Source organism: Calidris pugnax, unplaced genomic scaffold (assembly GCF_001431845.1).
Source record: "Calidris pugnax isolate Ruff unplaced genomic scaffold, ASM143184v1 scaffold44, whole genome shotgun sequence".
NCBI classification, from domain to species: Eukaryota; Metazoa; Chordata; class Aves; order Charadriiformes; family Scolopacidae; genus Calidris; species Calidris pugnax.
The window spans coordinates 18,050,333-18,071,675 of NW_015094506.1; the positions used below are offsets into that span (position 1 = coordinate 18,050,333).

General features: G+C 38.0%; 1 protein-coding gene across 2 annotated transcripts in view; it reads right to left on the reverse strand.

The window, feature by feature from the left end:
* The window catches only part of ZDHHC17 (zinc finger, DHHC-type containing 17), a 78,177-nt gene that overhangs the window by 26,702 nt on the left and 30,132 nt on the right, over positions 1-21,343 (reverse strand). The window contains exons 3-7 of one of the 2 annotated variants that reach the window (XM_014963879.1): positions 20,580-20,702; positions 14,244-14,321; positions 12,683-12,827; positions 6,103-6,167; positions 4,605-4,767 (exon numbers count right to left, since the gene is read on the reverse strand). In XM_014963879.1, the coding sequence (XP_014819365.1) occupies positions 4,605-4,767; positions 6,103-6,167; positions 12,683-12,811 (357 nt within the window). In that variant the 5' untranslated portion in view covers positions 12,812-12,827; positions 14,244-14,321; positions 20,580-20,702. Of the gene's footprint in view, positions 1-559; positions 679-1,189; positions 1,305-4,604; positions 4,768-6,102; positions 6,168-12,682; positions 12,828-14,243; positions 14,322-20,579; positions 20,703-21,343 lie in introns of those variants that run through there. The other variant, XM_014963880.1, reaches the window with a different exon arrangement.

Sequence of the window (21,343 nt, forward strand, 5' to 3'; positions counted from 1 at the left end):
AGCACATCTACGTTTCACTGTTCTACACACAGTCTACTAGTCTGTAAATGAAAGACTCTGCTTTCCCCTCAGCTATTGACAGGCAGCAGAAATCAAGCAAAGAATAAGAACTCGTGACCCACTGGATCATGGAAACTCTCCCAGTCTCAAGCCTGACTTCTCAGTTAGTTCTCTGCCTTTTTGGCAGAGTGAAGTCACTAATTCCATGGAATGTTTCACTAAGGATTTTTTTCCACAAGCTTAACATTCTCATATTCATCTCAGTTACTGAAGTCCTAGGAAGAAAACTGGTTGCTCATGTCCAACTTACTCCAAAACTCTGAGCTTTTATGCTTAGCTTGTGCTTCACATATTTTGATCCATGCTTTCTCTTTCCCTACCTTCAGAGAGGACTGACAGGTAAAGCAAAAGATAGACAGAGAGAGAGATACAGGGGCCAAAGGTGCCTATCAAAATGATTTGATTTTACTGCTTTTAAAAACATTTAGGAAGAGAGTTGAATGAAAGTTATTGGGGTCTAAAATTATAGAGGAGGCAAGAGACAACCAATTGCAGGTACCTCCAGCTTCAGTTTTGCATTTGACTCCTCCTCTCTTCTACTGGAGGTAACTCCCCTCCTAAACAAACCATTCATGGAGGCTTGAAAAATGGCTGAATCCTCCATCGCTCGGCCCCCTCCTAAAAAAAAAGTGAGACAGGTACCAGAAACTGAAATTACCCAGAAAGGGCAATAATTACTATAGACAGAAAAGATTTCAAAGATTAAAAACTACAGTTAGCTACCTAGATCCCACAGAAAGACAATGGGAATTGAGTACTTAACTGCCATTTTTGCCTTTGAAATCTTGCTCCAAATCTCTCAAAGGAGAGTAAATAGCACAGACTACAGATTATGAGGTGAAGCTTTTTGCTACTTAACAGGATCTTGCACTCCTGTATGAAAAGTTTAAATAGCAAAATCAGTTAAAAAAAAGAGTAATCCTATGACTTAACTTGGCTTCAAAATTATTTAGCCAGATGTTTAAGAAACAGATTAAGTTAACACCAACCTCAACGGAAATGCCTGAAATCAAACTATGGTGCCTGCTTCATCACAGATTTAGTAGCACCTTGAATTGCTAACATCTGGAAAACTCCAGAGATGCTGCTGTTTTAATACCACCTTGTATATCCAGACTGTATAGATTACCTGTAGGACAAGCAATCCCCTCTGGGAGTTGATCTCCCAAGTAAATCCTGAAGTTGTCCTGAGGTCCAGCTGAGCATCCCTTCCACTAGAGGGCCATGAGACACCTAGGAACTGCCTAGATAAAAAGATTGAGGGAGCTTTAAAGAAGTCTTTGACTGTGCTTCTCATCATCTGGCCATTTTAATGTTTTCCTTGTATTCACAGGGCTGGTGGATGGCTGACTTGCTTAGAAAGCCAAAAAAAAGAAAAACCAAACCCAAGGAAACTGAACAGGAAACTTAGTCAAGTAACACACTTAGTTTGCCAGCAAGCAATAAGACTTCAATAGTGTATATTTTAAGTGTTTAGACAGAAAGAATAATTTGAAGTGTCATTACCATAAGGAATTTTACATATAGACTTCCCCAGACAAGCCTACAGACAAACTGCACAATCAAAAACCTACACCTAAAGACCATTCAATGATTCATTAACAGATTTAAGAAAAATAAAATAATAAAAATCTTCCTAAAACTGTAAAATCTCTTCTAGTTCTCTATCACTCTCTAGTAAAAAAGGAAACTCTGCTTATATTTAAATAGAATGTACAGGTTTCCCCCCGACCCCCAGTGATAAGCTGACTCCCTGTGAAATCCTGTCCTCATCCGCCCTATCTGTCTACTGGTGTGGCAAGATGATTAAGCCTAACAAAAAAAAAAATCAACCAAACAAAAAACCCACTCTACTTTCACTACTGAAAAGCAGCTTCCAACTCCAATGGCAATCCAGTTGTTAAAACGGAAAAAGAAAGTATCTTACTACCAAAAGTATTACTTTCTTGTACAGCATAATTAAAGTGGATAAATAACACAGACAAACCCACTTCTTGTATCAAGCTTTATTTTAGAATAAGAATGCTATTCTTCATATACTTCTCAAACTGCCATGCAAAGCAAAAAGAGCACCTTGCTGAGATGACTGGTTCCAATTTGTTCCAAACCCACATGCACCTTTCTAACACTGATCGCCTAGAACTGATAACAAAATCAAAGCTCACACTTTAATATTTCACCTCCCTCATAATTTGAAAAATATGAGTGGCTTTCAGCCAATGTATTTCTCTAACCTTAGCTGTCTACCACCATTTTTGGTGAATTCCATGCGCTATCACAGAATCACAGAATTGTAGGGGTTGGAAGGGGCCTCTGGAGATCATCTAGTCCAACCCCCTGCCAAAGAGGGTCACCGAGAGCAGGTTGCACAGGATGGCCTCCAGGCGGGTTTTGAATATCTCCAGAGAGAGAGACTCCACAACCGCTATGGGCAGCCTGTTCCAGTGCTCTGTCACCCTCAAAGAAGTTTTTCCTCATGTTGGGATGGAACTTTCCGTGTTCCCGTTTGTATCCATTGCCCCATGTCCTGTCACCACTGAGAAAGGGACTTCACTAGATACTGCTGCAGAAATCTGGAAGTGACTGCATCAGAATGAAGACTTTGATAATTTCTTTTATTTCTGGGGAAACATGAGCCAGACACATAACAACTGGCTTTTGGCTCAAAGAAAACTTTTGCTGAACAGTCAAAGGAGAAGCACAAAACTGAGTTTCTACATTTCTATAAAAATCAACCAAATTCTTGTTTCCTACAGGTTTACTATCGCCCGAATCAGCATCTGGTATAAAGCCACTGGCAGGATGGCAAAACTGCCACTGCTAGAGCAATTTTGATCTGCTGAAGATCCTAGAAACATGGGAAGGCATGCAAGAAACCTAGACTCCACTGCAGAAGGCAGGCAATAGTTATGAAACAAGGCGCATGTGGAATGAAACCAGGCACATCTTCTGGCATGACTGGAAAGATATCATGATCCAGCAGGTTCATAAACCTATTTTTCTACCGACTGCTGCTGTCTGTCAATAAAGAAAGGGAGACCAATGAACTGCTTCAGGCTAGCAGATACTTCTTCATTTGGCCAAACATATGAATTTTCATTACAGATTTCCTAAGAGTCCAGAAATGTAGGCAAGGTGACGACTTTAAAACTCTAATCACACTAATCAGTCTGCCAAGGGAAGCAAGGTATGAAACATTGATTTTTTTTTTCCCCACAAAAATACCTTAATTTTTACTATTAGGTGGCATAGAAGAAAAGCTTTTCAACAGTTTACAAGAAGTGAGACTAGAAGCATAATTCATCCACACGATTGACCTTACAGACCAGGAATAATTATTATATATTCACATCAGTACAAGCAAGAGGCTAGTTGATTTTTTTTAAACACATGAAAAGCCATGTGATTTTTCTAATGAGTTGTCATTCCTGATCATCAATATTACTGATATTCTAAAGTAGATGTAGGACCTAGAAAACTGCTAGAAAAATTTGACTGCCCCCTTAAAAAGACAGTTCCAGGCTGTTCAAGAAAAAAATATATTTACACAACCGTTTAAATATACTTCTATCACTGGTGGCCAAGCAAAAGGCCCATCTTAATCACTAGAAAAAATGGTGAAAGGTCAAATAAATCTAATTAAATATTTAATATTTTATAAATGCAGATTTACAGCTATGTATTCCAGTTTAACCACCTCATCTTTAACATTCATTAAGTGGAAAATATCAATATTTGAAGAGAAATTCAGTAGAGAATCCTTTATTCTTTTTTCTAAAAGTGAATTATTCTCTGACACCACAGAAGAAACAGTGTGGCTGGTGAAGTGCATCTAATTTGATAAACAGAATAGCCTGGAGGTGAAGGATAAAACCATGTTCAATAGGCGCACCTTCCACCACTGGAGAAGTTCTTACAGAATCTAAGTCTACGGTCTAAATTGTAAGATCTGTTTGACTGATCTACCATATGCTAGGGATGGGCTCTGTTAGTGCTGAATCTATCTTCATCATTAAGAGGTTCTGGTAGAGTAATCACACAACTTAAAGTTCTGATGCAAAAAAGAGCCCGTTTTCTTTTTTTATTCCTACTGGTATTTTTAGGCTTCCAACTTCCTTACTGCCACTGGGAGATGTATTAGAGCATTTGTCATCCCTCTGGAAGAGAACAGAGATGCCTCACATCTCACTCCAACAGTCACCCCAGAACTTCACTAGAAGACATTCAGTCAGATTTCCAATTTCGCATCCAAATGCATGGGTCTTCATGCACGCATTCTAATTGCACACCCCTCTCCCTTGTATTTTCACACAATCATCGGTAAATTATTTACATGAGTACTTCTGAAGGTGCAGATTTAGTAGTTATACATGACTGGTAGGAAAAACTGATTCCCAAATTAAACATTAGTGGCATGGCTCTTCCTCCATCTTCATGAGCCCATCATACCCACAATAATAATAATAATCTATTCTTAAGATTGATCATAGGCTCTGTTACTTTTGCCTTAAACCACTTACAATAAAAACAGACCAAATGTTTACCTTTATATTTTGAGCATCAACATTAGCTCCAGCTTCTAATAGAAGGCTAATAACTGTAGTATTTCCTGCTAGCACAGCCCAGTGCAATGCTGTGTTTTTGTGATATTTGTCTCCAAGATTAACAGAAACATTAAACGTAAGTAGTAATCGGGTTGGATCCACACTAGAAAAGAAAAATGTTGTTAGATCTACAGAAGATGCACTCAAATACATATCAACTTGTTATTAATGACTTCAATTTCTACAAAGAACATTGATCAGGTACACTATGTAATAGCAAAGTGACATTTTTTGCTGATGATTATGAATGCCTCCAATTCCCTTCCCCAAAGAGGAACTACAGTTCTGCTGACTTTTTAAAAAGAGCTCAGTAATACAGCTTGTTCTGGGATGTCATGAAACACATCTGCTCACATACTCTTTTCACGTTTACCAACACCTAACAGTATTAACAGTTTCTGTAAAAGCATGCACATGTTATATGCTTAGCAGATAATAACTGAAGTTTAGAACATTTTATATTTCCACTTCACATTCCAAAAGATGAAAATAAAATAGGATGATAATGTTGGCAATGGTAGGTATTGGTAAAAGCCAGTCTATGGTCCTTTTCATAATCAATGGAGACAGGCCCTTCTGAGCAGGAATCTAATTCAGATAAATTTGCTATTTGGAAAAGTGGTGTTTTACACCAGCTTTTTCCAATCATCTCCACAGGAAGATTCACTTCATAAACTAATATTTCATATTAGTGACTACGTCTGCATAATATCCTCTCTCTTGAATAGGTCATTGTACTAGTTTTGGCTGGGATCAAGTTAATCTTTGTCATAGTACCTCCTATGGTGGTGTGTTTTGGATTTGTGACCAAAATGGTGTTCATAACACACCCATGTTCTAGCTGTTGGTGAGCAGTGCTCACACAGCATCACACTGCCCCACCAGCAAGTAGGCTGGGGGTGGGCAAGAAGCTGGGAGTGGACACAGCCAGGACAGCTGACCTCAACTGACCAAAAGGAAATTCCAGACCATATAATGTCGTGCTTAGCAATAAAAGCTGGGGGAAAGAAGAAAGAAAGGGGGACACTTGGAGTTACAGCATCTGCCTTCCCAAGTAATCATTACAGGTGATGGAGCCCTGCTGTCCTGGAAATGGCTGAACACCTGCCTGCCAATGGGAAAGAGCAAATAAGTTCCTAATTTCACTTTGCTTGGGCACACAGCTTTTGCTTTACCTATTAAACTGTCTTTATCTCAATGCACAAGTTTTCTCACTTTTACCCTTCTGATTCTCCTCCCCATCCTGCTGTGTGGGAGTGAGCTGCCAACTGGGCTTAACTCACAATGATCAAAAATGAAGAAAGATAAAGTGGCAATTGTGGAAAGAACATTGACCAGTTAAACAAAAAAAAAAACTTTCCAAAAAATCAAAACCAGTCACTACTCTATGCCCCTTAGTTAACATTAAGAGAGAATCAAAACTGCAGTGAGGTATTACCTATGTGTTCTGTAAGCTGCCCACATTAAAGGTGTCATTCCATTTTGATCCATCATATCTACATCCTAAAGAAGGAAAAGAAAAACAGAAAGTTGGCGAGGTGAGGCATGCTCAAGATCCAGTAAATACAAGGTTTGCAACGAGCAGCAGTATTTGAAGACTAACCAACTGAATTGCAGAAAAACTGGCAAGCTTTTAGTATATAATAAAACAATTTAAAAAATGAGAACAGATATTAATACCACCATTGCAAAAATATAATCCTTCCAATCTATTTTGGAAACTAAGGAACAGTCATGCTGCATAGCACTAGTAATTTGTATCTTACTATTAATCTTCAACATAAAAGATTACGCATACGTGGTATACTATTGCACTCAAAAGCAGAAGAAAACTAAAATAATGCACCAATATTTAATAAAATACTTGATAGCTTAACATAAATACCATGGCCTGAATCTTACATCCTACTGAATGCTAGCTGCATCTATTTTTCCACTTGCAAAGCAATTTTCCTTAGTCCACTCAGTTCCAAAGGTATTTATGTATCTGGATATCAAGGTAATAGATGCTAGAAAATTTTTACGTTTTAAAAAAGCCATTAATAGAAACAACCAGAAATAAAACTGATCTATGACCAAGTGGTGACTAAACTGATGGCTAAAAAATAAAAAAATAGTAATATTACATTTAACAAAACATAGCCACATAATGACAAGAAAGCATGATCCAGACAATCCTTAGACCCATCAGAAAGGATCTAATACCTACAGCGTTTTTTCTTATAGATCCCTGCCCCACTAATGTGGAAGCTGGTAATTTCTAAATACACTGAGGCAGATTAGACTCTCGAGCACATTTAGGAAAGTGGCACAGACCACCAACAAAATTCCTGGAAGCTAACAATGCAAGATCTGAACAGTTTTCCTTAGAGACAACAGAGCTATGTCAATATTCCCTATGCTACTCCTCTCAGGCCTTACTAGGAAAATTAGGTTGAAAGTGGTTCAATAAAGTCTTTTGCTACAGAAACTACTGTCAGAAACACAGAAAATGGATGAAGTTGCTTTCTATCACCTCCAGAACCTTCTTCTCCTCTCCAGTAGTCTGCCAAATGCCCAGCACCCTGGGATCCCCGCACATGGTGCTGCTAGCCTGACCCAGGCAGCAGTCTTCCAGAAAACCCAATTTAGTTCTTCCAAATAATTGCCTGTAAAACATTCCTAGCCTGCACATAACTTTCCATTTCTGTTGCTTAATTAAAAAAAAAAAAAATCAGAAATTTAAAAAACAGTTGATGGAAACAGAACCATTACTTTATTGTATTGTTTGTTCAGAAAAGAGTTACATGCATTGAGACCACGATCCAAGTCTGTTTTCCCACAGTACTTGTATAGATTTAAGCCTTTTGAGCCTACTAGGACCATGCAACCATTGGCACTCCCTTTGGTCTCCTGTTGTTGAGATTGTGAAGGAAACTGGAACCACAGTCTAACCTCAAGTTAATTCATCCTTGAGAAGCAATGTCTTTGATTTGCAGGTCACACCGCGTGAACAACGTATTTCGAAGACACATGAACAATCACTCTTTCATCTTTAGATTTCATATAGAAAAGCAGTTATTCGTGACAGCAGGGACCTGATTGCCTGGATGCAAGTAAAACGATTCCTTCAGTGATTCCACCTGACAAATCAAAACTACACTTTGCACACTAGGTGACACTCAGCTAAAAAATAAAAGGTAAAAAAAAAAAGCCATGAGCTGTAGACTATCCCTGCACACAAATTGCCTAGGCAGGTTACAGCTGTTACTCATATTAAGCTACAACGTGGGCTGAGGCAGATCCCTTTTCAAAGGAACTTTAACATGAAGCAAAGCAACTGTGTACTGTTCTATGGACGTAACAAAAACGACGTAGCTGTGGATAGCGGACGCATCCTCTAACAAGCCTCTCATCAAAAATTCTTTTTTATTTTGCCAGATCATTACCACAACCACACAACAAGTGGAACATTTCAGAAAGGAAGTTCTGTTACTGCTTTTTACCAAAGGGCTGAGGCAAAAAAGTATACCTTCAACAGCAAGTAGGAGACTGTTCTGCTGTTCTGGTGTGTCCCAATAGGTATTAATTTCTTGCTTAACTCTCAGTGACAGGTCAATCTGATAATGCTCATGGAGGGGTGCACCTATGCTGTTAGGACACTGTACCAGAACCTAAGATTTCGACAATAAGTGATGCAATGATCAGAAATTGCACATACTGCTCCCTCTGTATTTCAAGTGTGAACTCTGTGGACCACAACTGGCAAATTTTTCACTTGTTTCCGAAATAGAACAACTCTGGTTCTGAAGTAGAAAAACTTTGGATAAGCAAAGATAACCAGACAAACTAGGACACCAATACAAGATTCCACAAAAAGCTTTTGGAGAGGTAAAACTATAGGGGAGAAAGAGCTTCCTGCATGGAAAGGAGCCCTAGCAACTATTCTGCTGCTTAACACTACATTCTGAAAGCAATACAGCAGATGAGGTAGGAATCTGAATAGCAGCCAGAGATCAGAGCAGCATTTAGGCTTACCAGGACATTTAACAAGCGATGGTCAAACCAGTACTGCGGTACAGTATGGCCTTTTCAAAAGCACAAAAAGCATCAAGAGATTCCACTTAGAAGTGGATTAAATTACATAGAAAGGGACCAGGAATTTAATCCTCTTTAGAACCATTACGAGTTATTTCTCAAATGCAGACCTTCATGTAAAGACCCATCATGCCCTTGTTCAGAATCCTATTCGCCATAAGGAAAAGATCTTTTTCACATGGATTGTTGCCCAGGGAAAGGGAAACAGGCTTCTAAAGGGATGACATATTTAAAAGCATATAGTAAAGAAGATTTATCAGGGAGGGAGATGTAAGACTGAAAACATTTCCTGATTTAGGAAAGACGTGCTAGTTACTCACTAGAAGCAGGGATGTTGTAGGATTCTTGTGGAATGAAGGGAGTGCAGACTGATAGGCATCAACCCAGGTAACACAGAACTGAACCCACCTGGTTCTTTCAAACAAGAAAAGCTCTGTTCTGAACACTCTGGTCCCTCACACGCAGGGGCAGTTTTGACAATCATAAGAAAGAAACAGGACTGAATTTATAATCCTATAAGTAATGTGCTGAGACTCGGTCTAGGGAATAAACACTTGGTGTAGTGTCTTAGAATCATAGAATGGTTTGGGCTGGAAGGGACATTAAAGATGCTCTAGTTTCAACCCCCCCTGCCATGGGCAGGGACACCTCCCACTAGAGCAGGTTGCTCAGAGCCCCATCCAGCCTGGTCTTGAACACTTCCAGGGAATGGGCATCCACAACTTATACTGGCCTGAACCCCGTGGAGAGAACAGTCCTTGGTGCCAACAGAGGTAACAGTACTTCAGAGAACTGCAGCACCAAAGCAACCAAGGCTGCCAGTACCACACTGACATCTCCCAACCTAGACGCCAACTACTCCTAGACCATAGCTCAGAAGGCGGCCCTATCTAGCCGGGGAAAGTACTTAACATGTAAAATTGCAACTCTGAGAATAAGAAAAAATACACAGTTGGTGAATAAGTGATTGACAGTTAAACTATGAGTATGAAACAGTTAAACTATAATTTTAGCTCTAGAATATTTCTTACAACATGATTTTACCCTATTAGCAACTTTATAGTCAGTCATTATCTGTGACTGAGGTAAGCCATCTCACACATGCCACAGGAGGAGAACACATTTTATTTATCCATCCAACATACGACATCCAGATCTTAACTTCTTCCAGGGTGATGTTTGCATATGCTAGTCCCTGATATGCCTTTGACATTTTACATAGTGTAAGCCCCGTGTCAAGCAGTCAAGTAGTAGAAGCACCAATTTTGAACATTTTTAAGTGCCTTCAAGCTCTTTTCAGTTTATCTTTCTTGCATTTTTTAAAAATAATGATCTTGCCTAAACTTGAACTCTGCAACAGATTCTGTTACTTGCTATCTGATTGTATTTACATCATGTATTTGCCCCAGGCTTGATTTTGACCTGGGCAACCTACTGAACACAAACAACATGAGCAAATTACGGTACAGTCAGGTATTACTGTCTCAAAATTCAGTAACACGACATGATTAAATAAAAACCAAAAGCTACCAGCCACTGCTGCCTCTTGGCTGAGTAGTACTTGCTGGCAAGAAAGCGCGTTCACCTCCCACCAAGACCAGAGGGCATCTGACCGAGAGTTCTTCCCCTACGCTACACTCCAGAAGCCAGAGGATGGACTCGAGCCTCAGATTGTGTATTTTACCCTTGGCTGCTGCAGCTCAGGAAGAGAGTGAAGCAGCAACACTGAAGTGGGGTTCCAGCTCTGTCTCAAAAGGGGACAAGAAGCAATTAGGAGCAATTTCTTAATCCACCTGTCAGTTCTCAACACAGTTATGAAAGCTGGCTCTTCTCTGATCATGCACGAAGGCATCAGGATCAGAACTAACAAAGCACAACAGCCTACACAGACCTTTATTTTGACATTTTTGTAGTTGTCATTTACCACACAGGTACCACAACTAGGTTCAGAACAATGTCAAGACTAGTCTGCAAATAAAAGAAAACCTGGCTTCCATGAAGACAAAAGGCAAAAAAAAAAATTGCAAATAGCATATAGCAAAAGCAGTTCAAGTCTCGAACCCCAAATTGTGGCATCACAAAGGAGGTAAAAAAAAAAAGGGGGGGGGGATTAATGACCTCATATGTATTTATCAAAGGAGAACAAAAAGTAGAATAATGTATTTCCCATATCTTCTACAGAAACCATGTAGTGATTAATGACCTCATATGTATTTATCAAAGGAGAACAAAAAGTAGAATAATGTATTTCCCATATCTTCTACAGAAACCATGTAGTTTCTGTAGTTACATGTAGTATAGCTAAAGAACTATGAGTTCAGGGACAGTTATTACAATGCTATTGATATTACTACATTTTAAACATACAAATCAATATATCATTTTAAAGTTGAACTTTTTGAAGTGCTTCCAAAAATTACTGTTAAAATTACTGTTAAATTGCCATTAATATGGAAAGGATACCAAATCATAGTTGATAACATTTGGGCGATTTAATAAGAATCATCCTTTCAAAAGCTATTGATAAGGAGGAGCTGTTTCCAAGATAATAGATTTTAAATTTTAAAGCCAATTTAGTGCATTTTTGTACATACACATGTAAAGACATGCAGCTTCTTTTGACTGAAATATTACATGCTCAGATAAATACGACAAGTCTGTATATAATCATGAGGACAAACAAACATTTACAGGGAGATTTCATAATCACAGTAGAACATTTTAAAGGCCGTTTATACTTCATTAATGCTGTGCTTTAAACAAGTTCACACTTGTACAACATCTGCAAGATTTTTCTGGTAACATAAAACCCACATACAATTATACATAATTTGTGAGCAAAACACAAAACTTGTTCCTGATGAAAAAGCATTTCTCTCCAATCATTTTCTCCTACAAAATAGTGATTATATATGATCAGTCTCTTCATGTCCCTAGCTTATTCTCTATCATACACTAAATACTGTTTTACCAAACAGTTCTCAGACACTAACTGAATACTACATGGAGAAATAGTTTATTTTTTTACATGTATAGGCAACATCATTTTCTGCAGCAAATTTTGTATTTGATTTACACAGACCAAAACCAGAGATTTCATAGTCATATTCTACCTGACTCATTGGATTGTACCTCACTTGCTATTTGAAAGAAAAAGCAGCATATAGCAGTATGAACAGTATTAGCAAGACTGTAGAAAGAGAGAAACACTGTGACATTTCTATACGGTTTATAAAGTAAATTAAATTTGTGCTTCAAGCACATACGTGTGGGCGAGTAAATCTACAAATTACAATACAGGGTGAGTAGCAAAAAGCTGAACATGTTTTTGAGCATACAGACTGAAGGATGGGAGACAATAAGAACAGTAATGAATACACATGCTATTTACACACTTCATTGATCTAGCAGTAATATAAGAAGCGAGCAAGGAGGTTTTGGGCTGTTTCTGGTTTTTGTTGTTGTTGTTTTTATTTATTTATTTACATACTCTTGCAATTAGTAACAGTAATACATAAAAGCTGTGGACTGAGGTGTAAAAAAAGAGATGACCTACAACAACTCTGTCATTAGATTCTTTACCTGTGTATAAACCAGTAATTCTGTGAAGAATACTAAAATATTTGCTATCATTGTCACCGTTACCATTTAAAGATAATTTCATTAGAAATAAAGAATGGTAAAAAATAGTTGCTAGAATTTTCACATACCACACTAGACAGGCATGAATTAAAGCCAAAGTACTCAGACCACTGTTAGAGGAAATTAAATTAGCAGGTGGCACATCAATACTGTAGTCTATAGCAAAAATAATTCAATGTCTTCTGTGTTTAATCAGGCAAATATTTTGCATTTCCTGAATGATAGGTACAGGTTTCAATTGTTTTCCTAGTCTCATTTTGAGTAGAACCTATTTAAATATTATATTACTTAAAATTTACCTGTCCTTTTGCTATCAGGTAAGCAACAATCGAAGTATGTCCAAACTGGGCAGCCAAATGAATACAGCTACATCCTTCTCCATCAATTAGCGACGGATCTGCCCCGTATTTCATCAGCTGTACAACCATGGATAAGTGACCCTGTCTAAATGTAACAAAACACAAAAAACCAAACAACTGAATTAACTATATACAGAAAAAACTATTAAAATTTGAGTATTTGTATACAACAAATATGCTTACCAGTTAATTACACTACCAGAGCTTCTGCATTTTGACTCGTACTTTGAAAACAACAATTGTCACAATCTTATTCTCCAACTGAGTAAGCAAACTCATTCACATAAGCAAATTCTTCGCAGCCAATGCATGTACCACATGGAACTGGCTTAGGTGTGTTGTGTACCAAAAGGGCAGGCAAGAAAAAAGCCCCAGGTTACTAGTTTAGAAATATAGTCTACTGTGGCTTCTTCTAATCCATGTACAAACCCTGCTATTTTAAGGGATGTCAAACTGGCTATATATTCTCACTTTTTGTGGGGCATGTGGTTTATCTTTCTACTATTAGAAACAGTAGTGAAATAAAAACAGGGGGAAAAAGAAGAAAAAAGGAGAACTGAAGGCCTACACTTCCTCCACACTACATTAAAAGCTTAGGCGTTTTTTTGGCATAATGAGCATAGGCATACCCTTGTTGATATGCTGCCCAGCTGTCAGCACACAGTTTCTGACATGAGCAAAAAGACCTTTTCAATGTCAAAGCAGCAGCTTTGGACAATGCTTTACAAAACAACAGACTACAACTATGAACACCAGGAAATTTAATCAAGCTTTTGTGTTATTAATGCAGTAGAGAGTGTGATCTGTAACAAAAAGAAGTATACAAGCCGAAATCTTTAACAGAGGCTAACAAGCAAGTCCTCATCTTCAGTAAACACATTCTTTTCATACATTAAGTGTTCCAAAAGCTAATTTTGTAAGTGTCCTTTTGCAGTCTACAAATAAAAACAATAACATGGACAGTGTTCCTTTCCTGCCTATTTCTAGGTGGTTGTCTGAAGGAGCAGCTGCTACCTTAGGGCTGTCTTCAATTTTCCCAGCCATTCATCATTCTCAGACCATCTTCTACATCATACATGTGATTTTAAATGTGTCTTAAAAAGCAGTCCATTCATGAAATAGAACACTGCAAGGACAATGTCACACAAAATCATTCCAAGCCCCATCTGCACAAGTGTTACTGAACTTTGGAAAACTGACAAAAATAAGATCCCCAAAGTAAGAGTAAACCAAGCTGATAATAGACTCTAATTTTACTTTATTGTTTTTTCCTATCATAGCAATCATCTTCCCCTACATCAGAAAGAGATAAGACAAAAACTGAACGATATGCTGAAAGCCCCTGTAGTTCAAACACGCCACATTCACAGTGTGCCCAATTATCAACCACTGAGTTCATTCTTGTGCAAAGTATTCCCAGAAAATTCATAAATCAGTCAGTAGCAGATACTATGTTAAGAAAAAACACAGGAAAAGAAAATCCCAGAAGATTTTTCCCCACCTTGTTGCCCAGTGAAGTGGGGTAGAATTTAAATCTCCTCCAAGTTGATCAACGATAGCACCTTTTGATATATAGTATCTGGAATAACAAAAATAGTAAACATTATTTTTTGTCTTGGTTAAATATAAAGGACACACAGTCAACATCTTTGATGTTATGTGAAACAGTTATGGAAGATCAGAAACTTTCCATGCCTTCGTATAACCCCCTTTTAAGAGGTCATACATATACATTCAATTTGTTTCCTTTTTGATGTGGCTTGGGAGAGGGTAGATGCTTCCTACTTCATTTTAAATATGCTGCTATTTCCTAGTTTGGTTCTAAGGTAAAACAGAAAAATTGCGCTCTCTATATATATTAGTACAAACTGTGCCACCATGGAAGTAGTTAATAAAATGGATTCTTCTAAAATATTCAGAGATTGTTGCATTAAAAAAAAATCTGAATTAATGGTAAAAGAATATACTGCTAGAAGACTAGCATGTTTACAAAATTTTGGCTAAAATAGCAGAGTTGTATACAATTCAACTTGCAGCATGTACCATTACTGGAATGGCCCTGCTCAAGTCACTGTTCCAAGAGCTCACGCTTAAGTTACATGTTTAGCCAAGTGCTAAGGTTTTTGCACACTTCTCAATTGTTATCAATCAAAGGACAAAAACATCAGAGTATTTAAAAAATACTTCTAAATGATGGTCTAAAAATTACTTTTCCCTAAAGAACATGTATAAAAAGATGCGCTACCTGTTGGAATAAAATAAGTTACCCATATTTAACTGCAGCAATTCATATTCATAGTCATTTGTACTGTTTCTATGAGCTGTCTTCCTTGCTGTTTTATATGGGACACTGAACTGGCAATATTCCTTTTTCTTTGTGAAAGAAAGTGCACACCTTACAAAGAAATTCATGTTTTTATGAAACAGGCTTTCCCAGAAGCCTTCTAGTTCTTCATTCACTAGTGGATAAGCTACTGGGAAAAAAAGGCTATTATTAACAGACCTTTGACAATTCTTGTTGTTCGTTGTCCTCAAACCAGGATAAGCACTACCTACCTATAGATTCATAAGGGCTTGCACATTTCAAGTACCTGTGCCTGCAGACTTTTCACTTTCAAAATACCTGTCAGGTATATATGAATGCTGCTCTCCCAGCCACACAAACTGTTCTTCAAATCCTCAGCGTTGAGATTTTGGCACCTCAATTTGCTCTTAAGTGTTTCAAGACATGGCAAGAAGAAGGGCAACAAACAAAACAATTTGAAAAACATTACTCTAAGTAACTACCTTCTTTTTCTTTACTGCTTACTGATTCACAGACTGAAACTTCAAAAACAGCCTGAAAGTTACCTTCAGGAACAGAAACTGAAAAATGCATTACTAATCATGTCCACACTAAAAATATCTGAAGGAACAGCCCCTTTATACAGTTGCTTTAGAGCCATCAGACACAACGAAGTCCTTCAGCAGACCTGCTGAAGTCACACAAACTCTGGTTTGTATGACAAACAAGATCTGCTCCAATTGACACAGGACAATCCACTCCACTGTTCTCCAACACGAAAAGAACAAGATTGCAATCTCTCTGCTGAAGTTTGGCTTTTGGATTTCTTAATGAGAAATCTTCACAAAGATTTTGTGAAAGTCTTGCTCTCGTGTAGGTGAAAAGACAAGGCTTATATAAGGTAGAGGAACAACACAATTTTGTTATTGTGAAGTCTCAGCCACCAAAGAACAGATTTGAAAAAGACACTGAGAAGCTTTTTAGTCCACCTTGGGAAGGAGTTGTCTAGATAAAATACAGCAGAGAGAAATTCACAGTCAAAGCTTGGATCCATCTCACTGATGTGACAGCCACTCATGGGGAGGTGAACATTAAACAGATTGTCTTCATTCAAACACTGGTCCCTGCATAAACACAGAATATGTTCAGATTCTACTGAGCAGCAGCACTGCTTACTGGTTAGTACATTTTATTTAGAAGGAAGAACTTGCAGTTTGACAACTGGGAAAAGACAAGGCTGCAATCTCCTGCCAGATGGCACACTGAAATAATATTTTATGTTTCCTTAAGGGTGTTCTTAGACTACGTTGAGATTTATCACTGCATTTCAGTTTCAGTACACATAAATGGTGAGATTTTTCTGCAAAACCAGACTGAGTACTTCATCTCCTTGCTTGGGTAGACTTGCAGAAGCAATTTTGTGTTTAGGGAGAATATCCCTGAAGAAAGGAGAAACTGGGCGATTCTACTCTCAGTGAGTCATCTAAGCTTCCACGTAGAAGATGCCTGGTGTGCAAGTCCTACTTAAGCCATCTTCTTGCATTCAAAGCAAGCAGATCTGATAAGAGGTCACCTTAAGATGAAAATTCTTCCACTGATCTCCACATTAGGATCACTAAACCTTTGCCAGGCATTTGAAAACTGCCCCAGCTTGAATTCAGTGCTTGTGGAATCAAAGTGTATGCAATCACAGTTGCTAGAAGAAGGAAAATTGGAAGAGAAATCCCTGTCTGGAGAAATGCAGTCAGTAGGTAAGGGTACAGATAAAAGACCAATTTTTGCGTTTTTACAAAATTGAGTTGAAGACAGAGCAACAGTTCAGTGTCATTACGAAAAGAGAATACATTGTGGATGTCTGATGCTTCTCACTAATCCTACAGGAATAAGAAAAGGTTCTGTAGTTTTCTTTATAAAATATCAATGGTCTTCACCGGTATCTACGTTGATTCTCAAGTCTCACAATAGACAGGATGAGGAAATACTAAAAACAAGAGAAGCGTAATTCTAAGCCTGCACTCTCCACAGATGAGCTGCTAAGCTACTTCACTGGGAAGACCTCATATAGTCAATACCTAATAAGCAAGACACTGGGATAGAATCATAGAATCATTTAGGTTGGAAAAGGCCTTTAAGATCACGAAGTCCAACCGTTAACCTAGCACTGCCAAGTCCACCACTAAACCATGTCCCTAAACAGAGTGCTTCCACTTCAACTCTATCTCTGTGATTCTAAGGAAATAGGATAATCCGTTGTCTCACAAAACAGAGAGGGAGAGAGCACACAATATGCTGGGTGATATAAACTAAAATAAATCAAGACCCCCTAAAGACAGAGGAACTTGGAGCACAAGAACTGCATCAGGAGAAATGAATTTTGTATGAAGCTAAGCACATTAGTAGTCACATGCACTCTAATAAACAGCAGGAAGAAAACGCAATGCACTATGTCACAGTGGTAGGGATGCATCAAGAAGGGACAAGAGCTCTGACATACTGGTCAGGAAAAAGGAAGAATTACACACAGCAGATTTAAGAGCATTCAATCGTCAGGGATCATACTAAAATAACTGGAAAGAGATACGGCTGGTACAATTAAAGTTACGTTGTATTAAAATTCTCAGAACAAGATTCCAGCACTCAAACGCACGTGAAGAAATCTCCCTAACATATAATAAAGACATAACTGGAAATTCAGATAGAGATTTAAGCACGGACTTGCCTCTATCTGAATCTGACATTTTGATTTTGAAACACCTCTACGTCCAATAGAATTGCTATAGCAGGAAGTTGTTAGCAACATGCTTGGAGGGGAAATAAAAGGTAAAACACAACACAAAATACTCAAATGCTAAAATACTTCTTTCACAAATTTAGCTTCAAAAGAGGACTAATGGGAAATTTAAAATTTGGTCCGATTTTAACTCTGTGAATCATAGATTTTGTTCATTTTGGGTTGGGGTTTTTTGTGTTTGTTTGGTGGTTTTTTTACAAGAAAAAGCTGTAGGATACATAAAATGCTAGTGAACTAAAGCATTAAGTCATAATCAAGCATCACACAGGTGGAGTCACTCAACTGCAAAGCTAATACAGAAACTAACATTATCCATTTTTTCAAATGCCTCATATCATACTGATGTTTTTAAATCATAAAAGTTGTCTCAGTGCCATCCACTTTTCAGACCTTATAAAGACGTATCAAATGAGATGGAATATCTGTAATACAAATATGTCTTCCAACAGCTCAAATAAGATGAACAATTCATTGCACGTAATTCATTATGCATTCAAGATGGATAAAAAAAGTGAGCTTAAAATATAACAACTGCTTTTAGATGCTGTACTTCTCTTAAAGAAAAACAGCTATCTGAAAAAATTTAACATTTCCATTATTTCCCAGAAAGTTGTAAGGAAAATGAAATTAAAAAGTAGAAAACAAGAGGGTCTAAAATGTACAATCACAAAAAAAGGTTATTTAGGTAAACCATACCCTGCATCACTGCAAGAGACTCTCCTTCAGGGTGCCAGAAAGCACAGTGGTAACCTATCTTATAACGAAAGGAAGATACCATATGCAGAATTATGGTTTCCATTATAAGCTTCTACCCACATCAAAGACCTAAAACCTGTTGTGCTATCTATTACATATAATTAAAAAAAAAATATTTCAGAAACATTGAATTATTTCACAGAATTCTTTAGTTTGGAAGGGGCCTTTGGAGATCATCCATTCTGGCCATCCCTGATCAAAGCATCTAGATCATGTTGTCTAGGATCATGCCCGGTTGGGTTCTGAATATCTCTAGAGTTGGAGAGTTCACAACCTCTCTGGGGAATCTGTGCCAATGCTCAGTCACCCACACAGTACAGTGTTTCCTGATGTTCAGGTGGAATTCCATGTGTGTTTTAATTTGTGCCCTTTGCCTCTGCGCAGTACTGAGAAACGTCTGGCTCTGTCCTTTACTCCCTCCCATCAGGTATTTATATACATTGATAAGATTCCAGGCATTATATTACCAGCTATCCCATGTACTTATATACATTGTTAAGATCCTATTGAGGATCTTATGTACATTGACAAGATAAGCCTTCTAGTCTCGAGGCTAAGAAGTCCAAGCTCTTGCAGCCTCTCTTTATGTCAGATGTTTCAGTCCCTTAATCATCTTTATGTCCCTGTACTGGACTCACCCCAGTAAGCCTGTATCTTTCTTGCAAAGGGGAACCCACAATTTCTCACAGATGTTCAGCTTCAACAGTTGAGTAAAGAGGAAAGATCACCTCCCTCAAAATGCTGGTGATGTTTTTCTTAAAGAGGCCCAGTATACCATCGATGTTTGTTTGCTGCAAGGCTCCACTGCTGGTTCACAGTCACCTTCCTGTCTACCTGGACCCCAAGGTCCTTCTCATCAGATCTAAATATCCATTTATCTATCTTTACCTTCAACCCCCACAATATATCTCGGAGGGACAACACAGCAGGGCATAAGCAATCCGGGAAGTTCCTGGAATGCTTCGATAATAACTTCCTTCTCCAAGTGATAAAGGAGCCAACAAGGAGAGGTGCCATGCTGGACCTTGTTCTCACAAACAAGGAGGGGCTGGCGGGGAGGTATGTTGGTGACAAAAGGAAGACTAGTGAAAAAACGGGCCTTCTCCAGAATGAAACAGGAAACCTGTCACCTGGGATATCGACAAGATTGAGTTATTCCACGACTTTTTTGCCGCAGTCTTCACCAGCAAGTCCTCTAGCCACACCGCCCAAGTCACAGAAGGCAAAAGAGGATCTCATCAATATTTTGTGTATGTGGATTTAATTGCATGTACTTAATTCGTTGTTTTGTTACCGGTAGAGAAAAAAACCCAAACATGTTCTATATACCCTCACGACTTGCAGAACAGCAAGTACTAGGAACTATCCTTTCAGAATTTAAGCTCTCTGTGTTCTGAAAGATAATAACAGGTTTTAAAACATAGTCTCAAGTATTACACTCCAGACTTTATAAACTGAAAAGCAAAAAAATACCCTAAATCCCATAGCTCCCACAATTAAAGATTGTTATTACTTGAAAGGAGAGGTGCTGCAATGTTACCTATTGCAACAGCTGTGCTTTTAAAATGCAAAGAACTTATCTAAGTTAGAACTTCTTGAAATGCTGAAGTGGAAATTGCCCCTTGCATCACATCAATCTTGCTTATTGAAAAACATTCACTACCATCTAGCACCAAATTTAACTTATTCAAATAAGACATTTGGTATTTCAACAAGTATACCACAGTATAAAGACACTGCACGTGCAGCTGAACAGCTGTTCCACAGGTTAATCGCATCTGAGAAGCATCTAATCTTGACTTTTGGACATTTCATAGGTTTTATTTCTGTTTGTGTCATAAAAACATCACTGCCAAAATGCAAATTAGGTCTTTTGGCCACTCCCCTCACCCCCAAATTTCAAAACTAAAAATTGAATTTTTAATAGAATTAAGATTACTTACACCTTAAAAAGAGAAATCAACACTTTTAAGGATATGATTGGTTTATGTTTATTTAATACGTACTTCACCAGATCTATCCTGTTGTTGATTGCAGCCCAGTGGAGAAGCGTCACATTTTCTTTGTCTGGTTGTCGTACATCATAACCTGCTTCTACCAACTCTCTACATCGCTCGTATATTCCGTACCTTGAAGAAGAAAACAAGATTTTTCAAAGTTGTTACCTCAGATAAAAATGCATTCAGCAAACACCACGCTTATGGTCACAATACAAAAGCTTCAACAGAAGAGAAAAGAAGCAGAAACTCAACTTTCCGTTTCTATATGATTACAGATCTCTCACAACAAGGGCACTTCCACTGGCAAAAGTTATATGGACCAACTCAAGATTTTACAGAAAACTTGTCACCACAGCAAACTATACAGTAGAACATGGCAAAATGTAAGTATTTAACTAAGCATAAATAAAACTCTTCTCTTCCCCGCGACTCCACTACATTTGTTTCTCCCACCTCTGTTTTCCTTCTTTTCCATCTCTTGAAGACCAAAGGAGCTCAGCCAACTAATTTGACAGTATCTTTCCGAAAATTCTGGTAAGGTCATCAGACCAATTACAAACACTAACAGAGGTCAAACGCTTCCATTTTTCTTCTCAGATAAAAAACCCCAGCAATTTGTCTGACATAAGTTAGTACCATCTATTTTTTTATACCGCTTCAAAATTCTATACTTTAATATTAAATGAGTTCTTTCATTAAAAATTACTACTAAATTGTGAGCTACCTTCATCTGAAAAAAAAATTCTGCATATACTTTGAAAGTTGAAACA